The following is a 17,419-nucleotide window of genomic DNA, read 5'->3' on the forward strand; positions in this document are numbered from 1 at the left end:
ATGAAGTAGCAGAAAAGAAATCAGGAAAACAATTCCATTCACAATTGCATCAAAAAGAATAAAATACCTACGAATAAACCTAATCAAGGAAGTGAAAGACCTATACCCTGAAAACCATGGGACACTCTTAAGAAAAATTGAAGAGGACACAAATAAATGGAATTTCATCCCATGCTCTTGGCTTGGAAGAATTAATATTGTCAAAATGGCCAACCTGCCTAAAGCAATCTACAGATTAAATGCAATCCCTACCAAAATACCTAGAGCATTCTTCAATGAACTAGAGGAAATAGTTCTAACATTCATATGGAACGAAAAAAGAACCCGAATAACCAAAGCAATCCTGAGAAGGAAGAATAAAGCAGGGGGGATTACACTCCCTGACTTCAACCTCTACTATAAAGCCACAGTAATCAAGACAATTTGGTACCGGCACAAGAACAGACCCATAGACCAGTGGAACAGAATAGAGAGTCCAAATATAAACCCAAGCATATATGGTCAATTAATATACAATAAAGGAGCCATGGATATACAATGGGGAAATGACAGCCTCTTCAACAGCTGGTGTTAGCAAAACTGGATAGCTACATGTAAGAAAATGAAACTGGATTATTGTCTAACTCCATACACAAAAGTAAACTCAAAATGGATCAAAGACCTGAATGTAAGTCATGAAACAATAAAACTCTTAAAAAAATATATAGGCAAAAAGCTTTTGGACATAAACATGAGCAACTTCTTTATGAACATATCTCCCCAGGCAAGGGAAACAAAAGCAAAAATGAACAAGTGGCACTATATCAAACTAAAGACCTTATGTACAGCAAAGGATACCATCAGTAGAACAAAAAAGACATCCTACAGTATGGGAGAACATATTCGTAAATGACATATCTGATAAGGGGTCGACATCCAAATTATATAAAGAGCTCACACACCTCAACAAACAAAAAGCAAATAATTCAATTAAAAAATGGGCAGAGAAGCTGAACAGACTCTTCTCCAAAGAAGAAATTCAGATGGCCAACAGGCACATGAAAAGATGCTCCACATCACTAATCATCCCAGGAACTGCAAATTAAAACCACAATGAGATATCACCTCACACCAGTAAGGTTCGCCACCATCCAGAAGACAAACAACAACAAATATGGGTGAGGATGTAGAGAAAGGGGAATCCTCCTACACTGCTGGTGAGAATGTAAATTAGTTCAACCATTGTGGAAAGCAGTATGGAGGTTCCTCAAAAAGCTCAAAATAGAAATACCATTTGACCCAGGAATTCCACTCCTAGGAATTTACCCTAAGAATGTAGCAGCCCAGTTTGAAAAAGACAGATGCACCCCTACGTTTATCGCAGCACTATTTACCATAGCCAAGAAATGGAAGCAACCTAAGTGTCCATCAGTAGATGAATGGATGAAGAAGATGTGGTACATATACACAATGGAATATTATTCAGCCAGAAGAAGAAAACAAATCCTATCATTTGCAACAACATGGATGGAGCTAGAGGGTATTATGCTCAGTGAAATAAGCCAGGCGGAGAAAGACAAGTACCAAATGATTTCACTCATCTGTGGAGTATAAGAACAAAGCAAAAACTGAAGGAACAAAACAGAAGACCCACAGAACCCAAGAATGGACTAACAGTTACCAAAGGGAAAGTTCCTGGGGAGGATGGATGAGAAGGGAGGGCTAAGGGGAATAACGGGGCATTACAATTAGCACACATAATGTAGCAGGGGGTGGGGTGACATGGGAAAGGCAGTATACACAGAGAAGACAAGTAATGACTCTATAGCATCTTACTATGTTTATGGACAGTGACTGTAATGGGGTATGAAGGGGGGACTTGATAATAGGGCAAGTCTAGTAACCATAATGCTATTCAAGTAACTGTACATTAACGATATAAAAATAAAAAAATAAAAAATAGAAAATAGAAAGAATGTAATCCCATAAAAGGCTCTAATTTCCTGTCAGCCATATTGATCATTCTTCTTGCTAAAGAATACCTAAACCCAGTAAGACCTCAGTAGTTATGCTTTTCTTTTCTGATGTTCTTAATTAAATCAATTTTAAAGTCCTGTAGTGTTGATCTTGGCATGTAAAAAAGAGAACTACTCTTCCTTCATAGCTTACCCTTGATCTGTGTCTTTCTTCTAACTGCCTTTTTAGCCTCTGAGCTCAGAAAGTGAGCTTAGCAGTCAAATTGAGTTTTTTAGTCAATTCTTGCCTTCCCCTTGAGATGATCAGATATTTTTTTCCTAAATATATTTTAGATGCTATTGTTTGTTGTAGAAATAAGTCTATCATTCTGAAAGTCATTACACTTTTACAGTCTCCGGATATGAATAATAGCTATAACTTCTCTGGCCTTTCCTAAATCTGGCGTTTCCTCTTGAAGCTAACAGAATGCATCTGGGAGGTTGTGACACTCTCTTTATTTTCACCTCCACTACTTTCACCAGTGGAGTTATTCTCCACTGCTCACAATTCAGATCAGAAATTCAGCTGTCAGCAAGCTATCAGGCTTCTGAAGTCCCCAATCACTATCTCTCCATAGATTTTGTGGACTCAGTTAGCAAAGCTTATCTTCCCAGCTGCTCTGCAAGTCTTTTACAAACTCCTATAAAAAGGACTTCTATCCATTTTAGTTTGCTTCCAAGTCAAATCACATACTATTGTAGACAATACTCAGAGGTATACATTTCTATGAAACTATTTTCTTATTTTTTCTTATCCTGAGATATTTCCTTTTAATAAAGTATACAATTATGTTGCCATATTCCAAACATAAAATACACCTCAATTTTATGGACCACATTTATAGTCACAATCTGAGTCCTTTAGAACTCTGCTTCCTTTAAGATGTGGTGAATATATACAATGGACTATTACTCAGCCATTAGAATGAAAGCTTGTCATTTGTGACAACATGGTTGGACCCAGAGAGGGTATTATGCTAAGTGAAATAAGTCAGACAGAAAAAGACAAATATCATATGCTTTCACCTTGATGTGGAATCTAAAAAACAAAACAAATGAACAAACAAAAAAACAGAAATAGACTCATAAATACAAAGAACAAACTGAAGGGATGGGTGGGAAGATGGGTGAAATAGGTGAAGGGGATAAAAACATGTATACTTACATTATAAAACAGTCACAGTGATGAAAAGTACAACTCAGGGGACACAGTAAATAATATTGTAATAACTTTGTATGTTGACAGATGGTAACTGCACTCATTACAGTGAGCACTTCATAATATACATAATTGTCAAATCAGTATGTGGTATACCTGAAACTAATACACTATTCTATATCAACTATATTTCTGTAGAAAAAAGAACAGGTAAAACTTCCAGTTTAAGTCACTGGGACGTGGTGTACGGCATAGGGAAAATAATCAATAATATTCTAATAACCTTGTAGGTGACAGATGGTAACTAGACATTGTGAGAATCACTTTATAATGTGTAAAAATAGTGAATCACTATGATGCACACTTAAAACTAATACTATATGTCAATTATACTTCAATTAAAACAATTACTGCCCAAAAAATGAAAAGAACTCCTCTGCTTTTAATAAATCAAGGAAAATGAAAGTGGCAAGTTAACATATAGACAGCAAATGAGAAGAAAGATAATTAAAATTCATGGTATCTAGAAAGTGAAATGGACAATTACAAAAGAATTATAAGAAGTTTCACTGTCTGAATGAATCAATTTAAAATTATAAGGATTTCCTCCAAGACTCCCTGAAATAGTCTACCTACAATTAAACTTCTTAAAAAATAAGTGCAGGTATAGGTCAGAATACCAAATAATTTATTATGGGTACTTTGACACATGCCTTTAGGTATCACTGGCAGAAAACATATGGACTCCTGGAAAGTCTTTTTAAAAATCAGATGTAATATAAAGAAAGAGCATAAAAACCTGAAAACCAGTGATAATCATTACTGTATATAAAAGCCAGGCCTTATGAACATTATATTATGTTGTAGTATCTAAACATAATATCAGGACATAGTATCTAAACATAGTCATCATATCTAAACTAGTATCAGGATCAACATGATTCATCTAGATGTTGGACTAGATGTAGTTCATTACTATCTTGCATTTACTGAATTCTTCTAAAACACTAAGAGTGACTCATCTAATCTCACATTATTCTTCAGAGATTATTTCCCTACAACTATGAAAAAGAAACAACCTAGGTGTCTTAGAACTTCTATCCATTTTAGTTTGCTTCCAAGTCAAATCACATACTATTGTAGACAATACTCAGAGGTATACATTTCTATGAAACTATTTTCTTACTTTTTCTTATCCTGAGATATTTCCTTTTAATAAAGTATACAATTATGTTGCCATATTCCAAACATAAAATACACCTCAATTTTATGGACCACATTTATAGTCACAATCTGAGTCCTTTCAGAACTCTGCTTCCTTTAAGATGTGGTGAATATATACAATGGACTATTACTCAGCCATTAGAATGAAAGCTTGTCATTTGTGACAACATGGTTGGACAACATGGATAGCAAAGCTTATCTTCCCAGGTGCTCTGCAAGTCTTTTACAAACTCCTATAAAAAGGACTTCTATCCATTTTAGTTTGCTTCCAAGTCAAATCACATACTATTGTAGACAATACTCAGAGGTATACATTTCTATGAAACTATTTTCTTACTTTTTTCTTATCCTGAGATATTTCTTATCCTGAGATAGTATCAGGGTCAACATGGTTCATCTAGATGTTAATAATTTAGTAAAGACGACTGAAGTGATTTACAGGAGTTTCCTATGATTCTCACTTTCCTGCTTTCCTTAAAATGCAAAGGTGGTATGCAAAGATTCTTGAATTATAAATTGCTTGAACATCAAACAAAACTTGTTTTTTCTATTATGGAAAACTTTCATTATTGCCAACTCAATGTTATAGGGCAACTGATTAAATTAGGCAAATATGAATAAACATTGGCATCCTGTTAATCATAAACAGAGACCTTCCCATTTACTATTACCCTGACCCAGAATAAAGTAAAACAGTTCTTACCTAATTCATAGAGATGCCCATCTACATGAACTAATGCAATAAAATGAAGATCTACTTTTTCATCTATACTTGGTGCCTGGAATAGGAGGGAAAAATATATATTGTATGTTAGTAATCAAACAAAGCAATGCAGTACATATAAACAGAAACAAATAATATGAAATGACATGAGAGAACATTTATCCAATATAATGCAAGACACAATCTTTGATATGGTGGACAAAGAGTGAACATGACTACATTTAGGACAATGTGCTCACCCATCCACAAGTAAAACATGGACTAAAAGCACATCTTTCTAAATCCTCAACCGATCTAAAAACCTTGTCTTGCTCCCCTTGGGACCCCCCAGTGCCTAGTACATAGTAGAGTCAAATGTATACTTGTTGAATGGAATGAATGCATGAACTGATTTCTCTAATTTTTGAAATCTGAAATAAGAAAGTTTTAAAAAATTTAATAGTATAATCAGGGTTAAAGAAACGCTAAAGTCAAGAAAGTGACTTCTCTTAATGGGATAAACTTGATAATCTTTTTTGAACAATGCAATATAAACAGTCTTAGAATTAAATTAGTATCATTATTCACCCTAGATTCAAAAAAGTTAAAAATGAACAAATGAAGGAAGGTAGCCCAAAAGAGTAATGGCGGGAGAGGAGGAGAAGAGTAAAATAAACTACAAGTAACTATAGCCTATGATTTTTATCTTGCTTTCTTAGTGAACTCCTTGAAACCACACCTAGGTTTTTATAGCTTAACAAATTCCATTTTCATGAGCAATATCTGCTGCATTTCTTAGACATTGAATAACTTATGCAAAGTCAATACATGATTAACTGGCACTATGATCTGTACCTACAGGGGCAACACTAATATGGGGAACTATACATCAAATTGAAATGGTTTGGTATGAAATACAATCACTGTTAAATGCAAGGACAAATTTTAAAGATAAAATTTTAAAGAGGCATAATCAAATTATGTCTCACATCATTTAACATCCTGTAACATGATATTCTCTTCTAAAATTTACACATTTTCACCCTCATGTTAATTATACCTCAAGTAGTTGTAGTATGAAGTTTTCAGATGCAGAAATTGAAAGATAATAGAATAAACATTACTATCTTGGATTTAGTGAATGCTTCTAAATAGAGTGACTCATCTAATCTCACATTATACTTCAGAAATTATTTCCTTCCAATTACAAAAGAGAGAAGAGAACCTCATCATAAACTGAGATGGCAAACTAGCTCTTCCTAACTTCGATTTAGAACTAAAGAATTCTACAGTTGCTATTCTTATTCTTGGCAAAGTTATCCAGTTCACTATTACTCCAATAGTAGACTTTTGTCTACAACAGCCCCATCCTGTGGTGACCCCTCCAAGAACAGGAAACGGCCCCTAGGTTTTGAGGCAGTCCATTTCACCTTTGGAAGTTTTGTTTATAGTTCTCTCTCCTTCTGAGGCTAAAATATGTCTCCCAGTATTTTTCCACCATCTGAGAAAGTCTAATCCTTCTTGAACATGATACTTCTCAAATGCTGAAAGACAGTGATAATGAGTTTTCTTTCTTTGCTGGTCAAAGAATCAAAAAATATTAGTGACTACTCAATCTAATACCCTCATTCTACTAATGACCTGAAGAGAATCCAACTTTTCAGGCCTAAACCTAGGCAATTCTACAAACTACCAATTCAATTTCATAACAAACTAATGGAAAGATTTCTTTATCACGTTAAGAAAGTCTTGTTTTACTCATTTTAAGACAATTCTCCAAGATATTAAGTATTTTAAATCTTTTGAGCTACAAGGCTTTCAAAATTATTTTAATATTCTCTTAAGAATAATACATCTTGTAGCTTCTATTATTCATATTTTGTCAGTAAATGCAACCATACTAGAACCAAAAATAGTTCAATTGGAGTCGGAGACCTGAAAATGCACCCAACCCCTGGGAGCACTGAGTTTCTCATCCACTTTGAAGTTTAAATGAAGTGCATGAAAGTACATTGTAAACTGTTAGGTGCTATATAAACATTACGTATTATTACAAGATTAATACTGCATTATCACAAATGTAAGAAATCACTAAATCTAGTGACTCAAAATTATGAGTCATTATACCTTTTATCCAAAAGTGCATATTAAAAATACAAAACTCTAAAGAGGGTATGAAAAGCCTTCATACTACTATAAAAAGATAAGTAAGCTCTAAACTTCCAAGTCTCCCACAAAACCTTAGGACCTATTAGGAGTGTTTCCATTGGTCAATTAGTCTGACAGTCTGAAATCTGCAATTATTCAACTGCTTAAACATTATTCCATTAAAAAGGCAAAAATCAGAAGATATAGATTGGATCATTTTTGCCTACCTTTTTACATACTATTTCTTAAAAAGTTCCCTAATTTATAATACAGCACTTATTATCTCAAAAAATTAAGGTGATATAACAAATTGATTAGATAGAAATTAATTAAATACTAAATATAAATTTCAAATCATAAAAAGTAAGCTTAAATGTAATCTATAATTGTATGGCACTTAATATATAACAGGCACTCTTCTAACTGCTTTAAAAAAGTATTGACCAATTAAGCATCATAAAAATCAGATGAGGTAGGTAGCAAGTATAGTTATACTCATTTCACTCTCAAGAAAACTAAAGCACAGGACATTAAGTAACATTAAGTAACTCTAGGTCACACAGCTAGTAAGTAATAGAATCTACTTTCACACCTAGGCAGTGTGGCTCTAGAATATTATTAACCACTATGCTTTGAAAAATATTTACAAAGGTACACAACAGCAATGGAATTACTATGGAGCAAAGATCGACATTATATAAAAACATAAAACTAGAAATGCCAATTTTTATGACATGTTCACTTCTGTTTAGAGCATTTTTAAGTACAAAGGAATGTATTAAAATTCAGAATCAATTGTGCTCATCAGAATTTGCAAAATTAGGGTGAGTCTGATCATCTAATTCACTTCGTATCTCCCACTGTGGCAAACAGTGTATGGCACAGTAGGGAAGCAACAAATATTAAATGGATAAATGAATCAAAATGACAAATGTGTGTTGTGACCCAATGAGGATAATGAAATAGACACACCAGTTTGCTGATACTCAACACAAATGGAAAGGCTATTCTGATGACCATAATGACACTTGGCAGAAACAGATGTTTAAGGAAAAGTGCCAAGACTCCACTTCATAGTTTGAGTATAGCCCTAGAAGAATAAATACGGGGAAGGAAGGATGTTTCACACCAACTTTTAATTTTTTTAAACACTAAGTGTATGTGTAATCAGACTTTCTCTGGCTTGAAAAGTCATGATGATTTATAGAAGTGTCAAGTTTCTTATAAATGTATGCCAAACACCACATCTTTCAGATACTTTCAGCATTTCTAGGTAGGCTCTGCTAAACCACAGGCATTGACATTAATAGGCTAAAACATCAAAAAGAAAAGAGTTGAATTTGCCTAATCCTGCAGTTTATTTCCATTATGAGTATTATTAGAATTGCATCATCAACCTCAAATTTTAAGATAATTAGCAAGATTACAAGAACAAATGTACTTTTTTAATAGTTTGCTAATATTATCAATCTAAGAAGGAGAAATCATAAAATTTGTGGGAACCCTACATTCACAAGGAGAAAATCTTCACCTCCTACTTGGAAAAGATCTGGAGAAACTGAATAGGCAGGGAAGATTGGATCAAGATTAAACCAAGTACCTGAGCCACCTCAGGGAATAAAATAGTTCAGATGAAACACCCTACACCACGAAGGATCAGATTAAGGATAGAGTAAGTAAAGTGACCCCAGGGCATGACAAGAGACTAAAGTCATGTTCAGAAACATGAAAAAAATAAAGTAAAAGATGGCAAAGAACTCAGAAGGCACACAGCATTTGTTGACTAGAGTCAACTAAATGAAATCAGAATGATGAAGGGTAAGAGAATACATATTCACTTTAACAACTGACACGAACATAAACATCACCATGAATGTCAATAAGCACCCTTATGTTGGCAGGATATGGAGGGGAGAGATGGATGTTCACCAAGGCACTGGTGAAAGTCAAGCCAGACTGCAAAGCAGAGAGATATGTTTGCAGTCTTATTGGGGGAGAAAAAGCTAATGGTTGAGTGAACCAAGAGAAAAGCACTTTGAAGACTGAAGAAGTTTAAGGAAACAAAAATAGACTGCCCTTGTCACTGGAAGAAGAGATGGGAGATTGACTACACTTACAACAGAATGGAGACCCAAAGATGGTAGGCGTAAGAAGGGTCGCCAGCGACGAAGACGGAGAGATGGACTGGTAGCCTTTGCAGGGCCTACATGGTTACGTTTGACCCAGGGCAGGGATGCATGGTGACACAATGATGAGGCCTTCGTTCTGCAGTGGCTAGAATGAGGCTGTGATGAGGATGGCGAGGAGGACTACATAATTAAAAAAGAGAACACTTTACTTAGACCACGTTACTGAGTTACCATTTATTCTTAAAAGCAACGGATGGTCATACTTGTATTTATATGGTTTAGTATTTTTAATCAATCATCTAGAAAAGAATCATATATGAATATTGGTTAAAAGTGGGTAAAGTGGAAATATATAACCAAGGTATCAGGTTCTGTAAGTATACATCTAAAATATTTACATATCCTCATTTCTATAGCACATACTCATGGTATTGATTATTTAAAAGCCACTGAAATGGAATTACTACATCAAATTGTTTTTTAAAAAAAAAGGTACACACAAAACATGTTACACATACAAAACACACAAAGAATAATGTGTAGAAGAAAACTGTGGTGATAGGCACTGTTAAAAAGAATTCGTTGGAGGGAATAAGCTCAAAGGGGGATAAAAAACCCTTAAACTTCTTTGAAGCTGATGACCTGCATAAACTATCCTCTTAGTTAAGCTGAAGTTAAAATATGTATCACTTATTTTGTGCCAGGCACTCATTTAAGCACTTTATATGTATCAATTCATTTAATCTCTCAGTAACCCATGAGGTAAGTATTGGAATTATTCCCATTTTACAAATGAGTAATCAGAGCACAGAGGGGTTAAGTAACACAACCAAGGTCAAACTGCCAGCAAGTGGCTGAGCGAAGGTTCAAACATGGGAAATCTGGTTCTAGAATCCAATTATCTTAATCACTATGATGTACAGATTAAGTGGGCAAGAGAAAGATTTTAATGCTGATTTATTAGACCAGATTCTAATGGAGAGAGGAATAATCCTCTTAAAATTGAGATATTGTGAGTCACCCTTTCAAACACTATTATACCACAAAAGCTGAATCTGGCCCAACAATTTACCACAAAATGCATATGCTTACAATAAATAACTTATTAACTGTAACCCAATTTTGTGATTGTCACCTCCAATAAATGACAATATGACGCAGAAAAATTAACTTAAAGCAGTATAAAAAATTATAATCACTTATAACCAAATTGAGAACCTCTAAAAATAGTGATTTAAGCCCTTTCTTAGTGATAATGGATCTCACTAACCATGACCTATTCTTTTTAGAAAAATTAAGAGATTTTTCCCTGAATGATTTCTAAGACTCTTTCAACCCTTAAAATTCTATGATTCTTAGTATTTTAGAACTATGTAAACAATGCACTAACCAAAACTAAAGCTATGATAGTGGTAAGACTTAAAAAAAAATGTTTATGAACACTTCAGCTCCTCATAATTAGAATCAGTCAGAAACACATAATTCAATCCTACACTTGGCTCCAAATGGGAAGAAAGATGCATATATGACAAAGTGTCTGCTCTCCGCAAACACAGTCTAATGAGTTTATCATATTCAATCTGATAACATTTAAATAAGAGAAAGAGAGAGAAGGGAAAAATGAGGAAGAGGAATATGGATGAAGAGGAGAAAGAAATGGAGTACAGAAGAGAGGGAGGGAGAGATGACTAACGAGCAGTAGAGAAAACAGAAACCTTTTAAGAAAGAATCTGGGGAAGGAGAAATTACTACACCATAACTAGAACTGAAGGTATACAGAATGTGTAATTTAGGCAGCAAAATGGGAAAGGTATTCCTCACAAAGAATTCAGTGTGAGAAAAAGAACAGAAATAGGAAAAATGAGGACATGTTCAGAGGACGAGACTACCAGGTCCAGGATTTTATTTTACCCTTTTAATCTAAAAACTTAGCCTGTCACTTTTTCATGGATGGTGGGAAAAGACATGAGACTCCTGGATTGGAGGAAAAGGACTTTATGCATAGCACAGCATGGAGTATGGTCATCAGTATGTCTGTGAACTCACATGAGGGCAACAGAGAGGGCCCAGATGGATGGTTGCACACCCAGTGAGCTACATTACAGGAGCGCAACATCAAGCTTGGGCAAATGAATGTTCTACAGCAAGCAGTAAGCCAACTACTCTTTGTTCTGGAGGCAGATATTACCTCTTTCCTCCAGGCTGCTTACTGTAAGAAAAGCAATTTCCAACTTCAAGTATGATGGCCTTCTTTTGCCACTTTTAGGAAACTTTTACAAATGGTTTTTAATAAATAATTTCAAATTTATAAAAAGTAACAAAAAAAATAGGAAACACTGAGATCTGCCTATGACATTTTACCATTTACTTTATCATCTGTACTTGTATTCTGAACATAATTTTTTTCCTGAACCACTTGACGCTAAGTTATATATATCCGGTACTTAATCCCCAAATATTTCAGTATTTCCTATAACTAACAATTATCTAACATAATAATAGCAGTGTTATCACCTTCATAACTTAATATATACATTGATAAAGTATTTTGTTTAATCTTCTATCCATATTTTAATTTTATCAGTTGTCACTTCCTTTATAGCATTTTCCAACAGGATCTAATTTAGAAGCAGGTATTAAATTTACTTAATTTCTCACTTTGGTATCCTTTAACATGGAATATTTCCAAAATTCTTTGTCTTTTATGATGTTAGCGTTTTAAACACAGACCCATTCTCCCACTTTTTGATAAACAATTATTTTCTATATAAAAAAATCATACTATGAATACACACATTTTCCTTTCTTCCTTTAGCCCATATGCCCTTTCTTTCTTGTGCCTTACTTCACGGCTAGGACCTCTAGGACAATAATGAATTCCCTGATTTCTGCTTTCATCTTTGTTAATTCTTCCTTCTGCTTATTTCGGGTTTAATTTGCTCTTCTTCAGCTATTAAGGTAGAAACTTGGATCATGACTTGAAGCCTTTCTTCTTTTCTACTATAAGCATTTAATACTATAGATTATTCTCTAATCCGATTTTCCTTTTCTACTATAAGCAGTTAATGTTAGTTTTCTCTCTAATCCGTCTTAGTTACAACCTGTGAATTCTGATGTATTTTTTATTTTCATTCAATTCAAAATGTTTTTTCATTTCTTCTTTTATCCATATGCTGTGAAGTGTGTTAATTTCTAAATATATGATGACCTTCCAGATTTTTTTTTCTGTTATTGATTTCTAATTCAATTCCATTATGGATAGAAAATATTCTTTGTGTGATTTAAATTTCTTAAAATTTTTTTTCTGACCCAGAATGTGGTCCATCCTGGTGAATGTCCCACGTGCAGTTGAAAAGAATGTATATTCAGCTGTTGTTGGATGGAGTGATCCATAATATTAGGCCAAGTTATTTGACAACGACCATGTTGTTCAGGTCTATGTACTTAACTAATTGTGTGTGTCTGCTTGCCCTGCCAATTACTGAGAGCACTGTTGAAATAGTCAACTGTAATTGTGGAGTTGTCCATTTCTCCCTTGAATTTTCAGTGCTTTGTCTCATACATTTAAAGGTTTTGTCTTTAGCTGCACTCACAAACCTTTGTATGTTACGCCTTCTTGGTGAATTGATCTCTTTATCCTTAGGTAATGTCCATTTTTATCACCAGTAATATTCCTTGTTTGGAAACCTACTTCACCTAATTTTAACATAGCTACTCCAGCTTTCTCTTCATGAGTGTTTTCATTATATATCTTCTCCCACTCTTTCAATTTTAATCTTTCTGTCATATTTAAAGTGGCTTTCTTGTAGACACATACGCTTGAATTTTGCCTTTTTATCAATATGATAATCATTCTTTACTTTGTGTGTTTATACTTACACCATTTAAATTGTAATACTTTCAGGTAATTACTGATACGATTTAAATTAAAATCTATGATCTTCTCAGTTCTCTATTTTTCTATCTGTTCTTTGTTCTTTTTCTTTCTTGGGTTATTTTATGATTCCATCTTAAATGTACTATCGCCTTACTGTTTATACCTCTTTGTATCTTTTTTCAGTAATTGCCTTCAGGTTTACAATATTTATCTTTATTCACAGCTACCTTCAAATGATATTATACATACCATACGGTGTGTAAGAACCTTACAGCAGTATTCCAATTTCTTCTTCCCATCCTTTCTGCTACTGTCATATATTTTATTTTTAGGCATGTGATAAATTTATAATACATGGTTTTTTTTTTTTTACTTAGACCATTATCTTTTAGAGCAATTTTTTAAAAAAACAATTTATTTTATATTTACCTTCATTTGTTTCATTTCCAGCACTCTCCAATGCTTTGTATAGTTCCAAGGTGTAGTGCAGTTAAGCTGGTAATGAATTCTCTCAGTTTTGTCTCAAAGTCTATTTCTTCTTTATTTTTGAAAGGTATTTTTATTCCACTGCATTCATTCAGCACTTAAAAAATATCAGTTCATTGCGTTCTGCCTTGTATAATTTCTGAGAATCTACTATAATTCTTACCTTTGTTCTTCTGTATCTCATGTATCTTTTTTCCTCTAGCTGTTTTGAACACTTTCTACTTATCTTTGGTTTTCTGCAGACTGACTATTATGTATCTCAGTGTGTATAAGTGTCTGGCTTTTTTTTGGAGAGTAGAGGGTGCTTATCCTATCAAGTGTTCTCTGAAATTCTTGAAGTTATAGTTCAATGTCTTAAATTATATTTTTGAGAAGTTAGCCACAAAGTCTTCAAGTATTTTTTCTGTCCCATTCCCTCTATTCACCCCCACCTCTCTCTTTTCCTTGTGGGATTGTACTTTCATGTATTAGATCATTTGAAATTGCCTCCAGCTCTTGGATGCTCTGGGGTCCCTCCCCGAACACACACAGTATTTTATTTTTGTGGTTCAATTTGGGTAATTTCTAAGTGATTTACCTTCACATTCACTGGTTCTTTCCTCAACTGTGTTTAGTCTACTGACTGGTGAACCATTAAAGGTATTCTTCCTCTCTGGTACTATGCTTCTCATTGCTAGCATTTCCACTTGATTATTTCTTATTGTTTCCAACTCTCTGCTGATATTCCTCATTTGTTGGTACATGTTGTCCGCCTTTTTCATTTGAGCCTTTAACATATTAATCATAGTTGTTTTAAATTGCATTTGATAGTTTCAACATTTGGAACATATCTGAGCTGATTCTGTTGACTGTTTTGTCTTGTGACAGCATGTTGTTATTTTCCTAATTTCTTCTTTGTCTTAGAATTATTAGTCAAAAGCCACACATCTTGGGTGGGCACCCAGAGACTGAGGTAAATAATATTTATGCCAAGAATGGGCATGCCTATTCTTCTGCAAGGTCTTCAGTGGGTGGAGTTCAATCAATCTAGTCAGTGTTGAGCTATTTGGGTTTTATTTTTGCTATGGTTACCCCCAGGAACCCATGGCTTAAAATTAGTCTAGCATTACTTGGTGCTTAGAGGAGGAAATGGGTTGCTGGATACTTTTTTTCAATGTTCTTGTTCCACCCAAAGCTTTAGACTTTTACACAGAACCTATGCTTCAGACAAGGTCTCTCCCCTTGTTTCTGACCCCCTCACCTCCCCACTTTGGACATTGTTTATTAGTGTTTACTGATCTAATGGCAAGTGTTAGGAAGGTGGAGGCATTCTTTAATGTTCTGGTTCAGCCTCCATCACAGGTAGGCTGTTTGTTCCTGGATATCAAGGACCAGACTTTCTAAGGTATCTTTACATTCTCCAGTGACTTATCTTTATAGGAGCTTCCTGCTCCTCCACCAAAAGGTTGGTTTTATCTGCTTCCTTCCCTAGGGAAGGTTTTCTGTCCCAGTACATTTAGGTCTTGTTCTATACGGGAAAAGAATCCAGGCTTGGTGTGTCTCATAGAAGAAGTTGCCTCCTTTCCCCAGGACGGCACTTTAGGGCTCTTTCCAGCCCTGTCCCAGTTTGTCTCTCATAAGCACCCAGTGAAGTCTGTGAAATGGATGCAAGCTCCCCTTCTGGGGTTGCTTACAGGAATGTTATAGTCTCACACTAGCCTACACGTGGCCTTTAGCAATTTGTTAAAATTTTTTAGCATTTAGTTTTTTATGAAAAGGGATCATTCTCTTTATCATGTTTTTTTCATTATCCATATATCCTGAGCATCTGTTCACCTCAGCAAGTATATGTGTACATCATTTTTCATGGGAACATATCATTCCTTAAATAGATGTACCATAAATACATTATTGCATGTTTAGGTATTTCTAGTTTTCTACAATTATAAACTATGCTGTAATGAACATGTTCACAAAAGTATCCTTATATGTTCATTAGTGAACAATAATAATAGCTAACATTGAGTACTTACTGTTGTTTACCAGATATTCTAAACTATGGATGGTAGAGACACTCACAATAACCCCATAAGTTAAAAATGATCATTTCTATTTGAAGATGAAGATATAATTTCTGCCCAAACACCATCTAATTATCTATGGGTGATTTTAGCTCTCTTTTTGCTCATTATGTTTTCCAATATAAACTTATTTATAAGGAAGGAATGAAAGAAGGATAACAAATTCAAAATACATCCTGCTGAATGTGTTCCACACATGTGTGTTATATGTGTGTATGCTTATATCTGGCTAATGTGCTACAACATACAAAACAGGATGGTATATTATGACTGCTTTACTAATAAAGTCCTTGTAAGACAAGGAAAGCTTTTATCTACTATTTTATTGCCCAAGTGCCAGTTTACTAAGTATTGTAAGTAAATGAATATGTTGAGATATTAAACATTAGAAGCAATGATTCCCAATGTTTACTCTAGTCATATTTATTTCTACCTGCTAATGCTAAACACAATATATACGTATTTTCTCTAACTGCACAATGAAAAAAAATTTAGTTCATAATGCACACATGTGGTATACATTATGTATGTTTTCACTTCCCATGAAAGTTGGTAATTCAGGAAAAGCCTTTTAAGTAATATCATTTCAAGGGATAAAAAGATTTTGATATTAAGTGTGCTATTGTGGAATTTAAAAATTCCTAAGCTTTCTTCTTAGAATTATGAAGACTAAAGACACATCAACTTTAAAATTTTCATACTAGCTGTCACTGCAATTGCTCAAGTTACTAAGTTAGCCTTGCTTTCAAATACAAAAATTTAAACTGTGAGCTGAATCTTGAGAGTAAATAGGCATTTTTCAGTCTTCCAAACTAATTGGAAAAGATCAAATATCTATAATTTATTCTTGAGTTTTTCAGAAGTCTTAATAAAGAGCTCACTTTCTAGACTGTCTGAATAAAGAACTTCCTTTGAACTCCCTTGAGGTCTCCTTCCAGTCTTGTCCCAGTTTATCTCATGTTGTTCAGTTCTGATACAGGAATACAAAACTGCTATAAATTATGTATTTCATTAAAATTAGTAATAAAACCTGTTGACTGTGTGGATATTGCAACAATATAATGTGACTTGGCATACGCCATTTTACATGTAATATAAATGTATCTTGTTGTCAGAATCCTATGAATTTAAAGGAGATTCAATGTTTTGCTCTTCAGAAAGAACTCTTAGGAATTTAATAAACTATTTTTGCATGAAGGAATTAAGTTTAGAGCTTTATTTGAGGATTTTTAAGCATTTTGATTCTGACAAATTCTCTCAGAGTTAAAAAAAATACAAAGAGTTTACTTTTCCATTAAGAAATCAAATATTTGGTAGGTTATCCTAAGTGCTTAAATCTAAATTATTCTAAAATGCTGAAATACAGCAAGTAGATTTTGGCTTATACCCAAAACACTTTCTCTTCTAAATAGGCATTTTATTAAGAAAAATATTATTATAACCATGTAATTTCCTGAACATGAAGGGATCATTAGTTGGTAGATACTTAAAATAATTACTGTTTTCCAAAGTATACAACATGATTACCAAAATAATGTGGTGGTTGGTTTACAGGTAAAATTTTATGTTTAATATAAGGAAAAAAATTTACTACTGACTAAGAGCTAATTTAGATATACGGGCCACAAAGAATAAGTAT

At 33.9% G+C, this 17,419-nt stretch overlaps 1 protein-coding gene across 7 annotated transcripts in view; it reads right to left on the minus strand.

The window, feature by feature from the left end:
• Positions 1-17,419, minus strand: part of UCHL3 (ubiquitin C-terminal hydrolase L3) — a 125,520-nt gene that overhangs the window by 6,452 nt on the left and 101,649 nt on the right. For 4 of the 7 annotated variants that reach the window (XM_073212502.1, XM_037010266.2, XM_037010265.2 and 1 more), the window contains 2 exons: positions 9,346-9,537; positions 5,081-5,156 (listed from right to left, as the gene is read on the minus strand). In XM_073212502.1, coding sequence (XP_073068603.1) covers positions 5,081-5,156; positions 9,346-9,537 — 268 coding nt within the window. The remainder of the gene's footprint in view (positions 1-5,080; positions 5,157-9,345; positions 9,538-17,419) is intronic. The other 3 variants (XM_073212504.1, XM_037010268.2, XM_037010267.2) reach the window with 1 other exon arrangement.

This window comes from Manis javanica, chromosome 9 (assembly GCF_040802235.1).
Source record: "Manis javanica isolate MJ-LG chromosome 9, MJ_LKY, whole genome shotgun sequence".
Classification (NCBI taxonomy): Eukaryota; Metazoa; Chordata; class Mammalia; order Pholidota; family Manidae; genus Manis; species Manis javanica.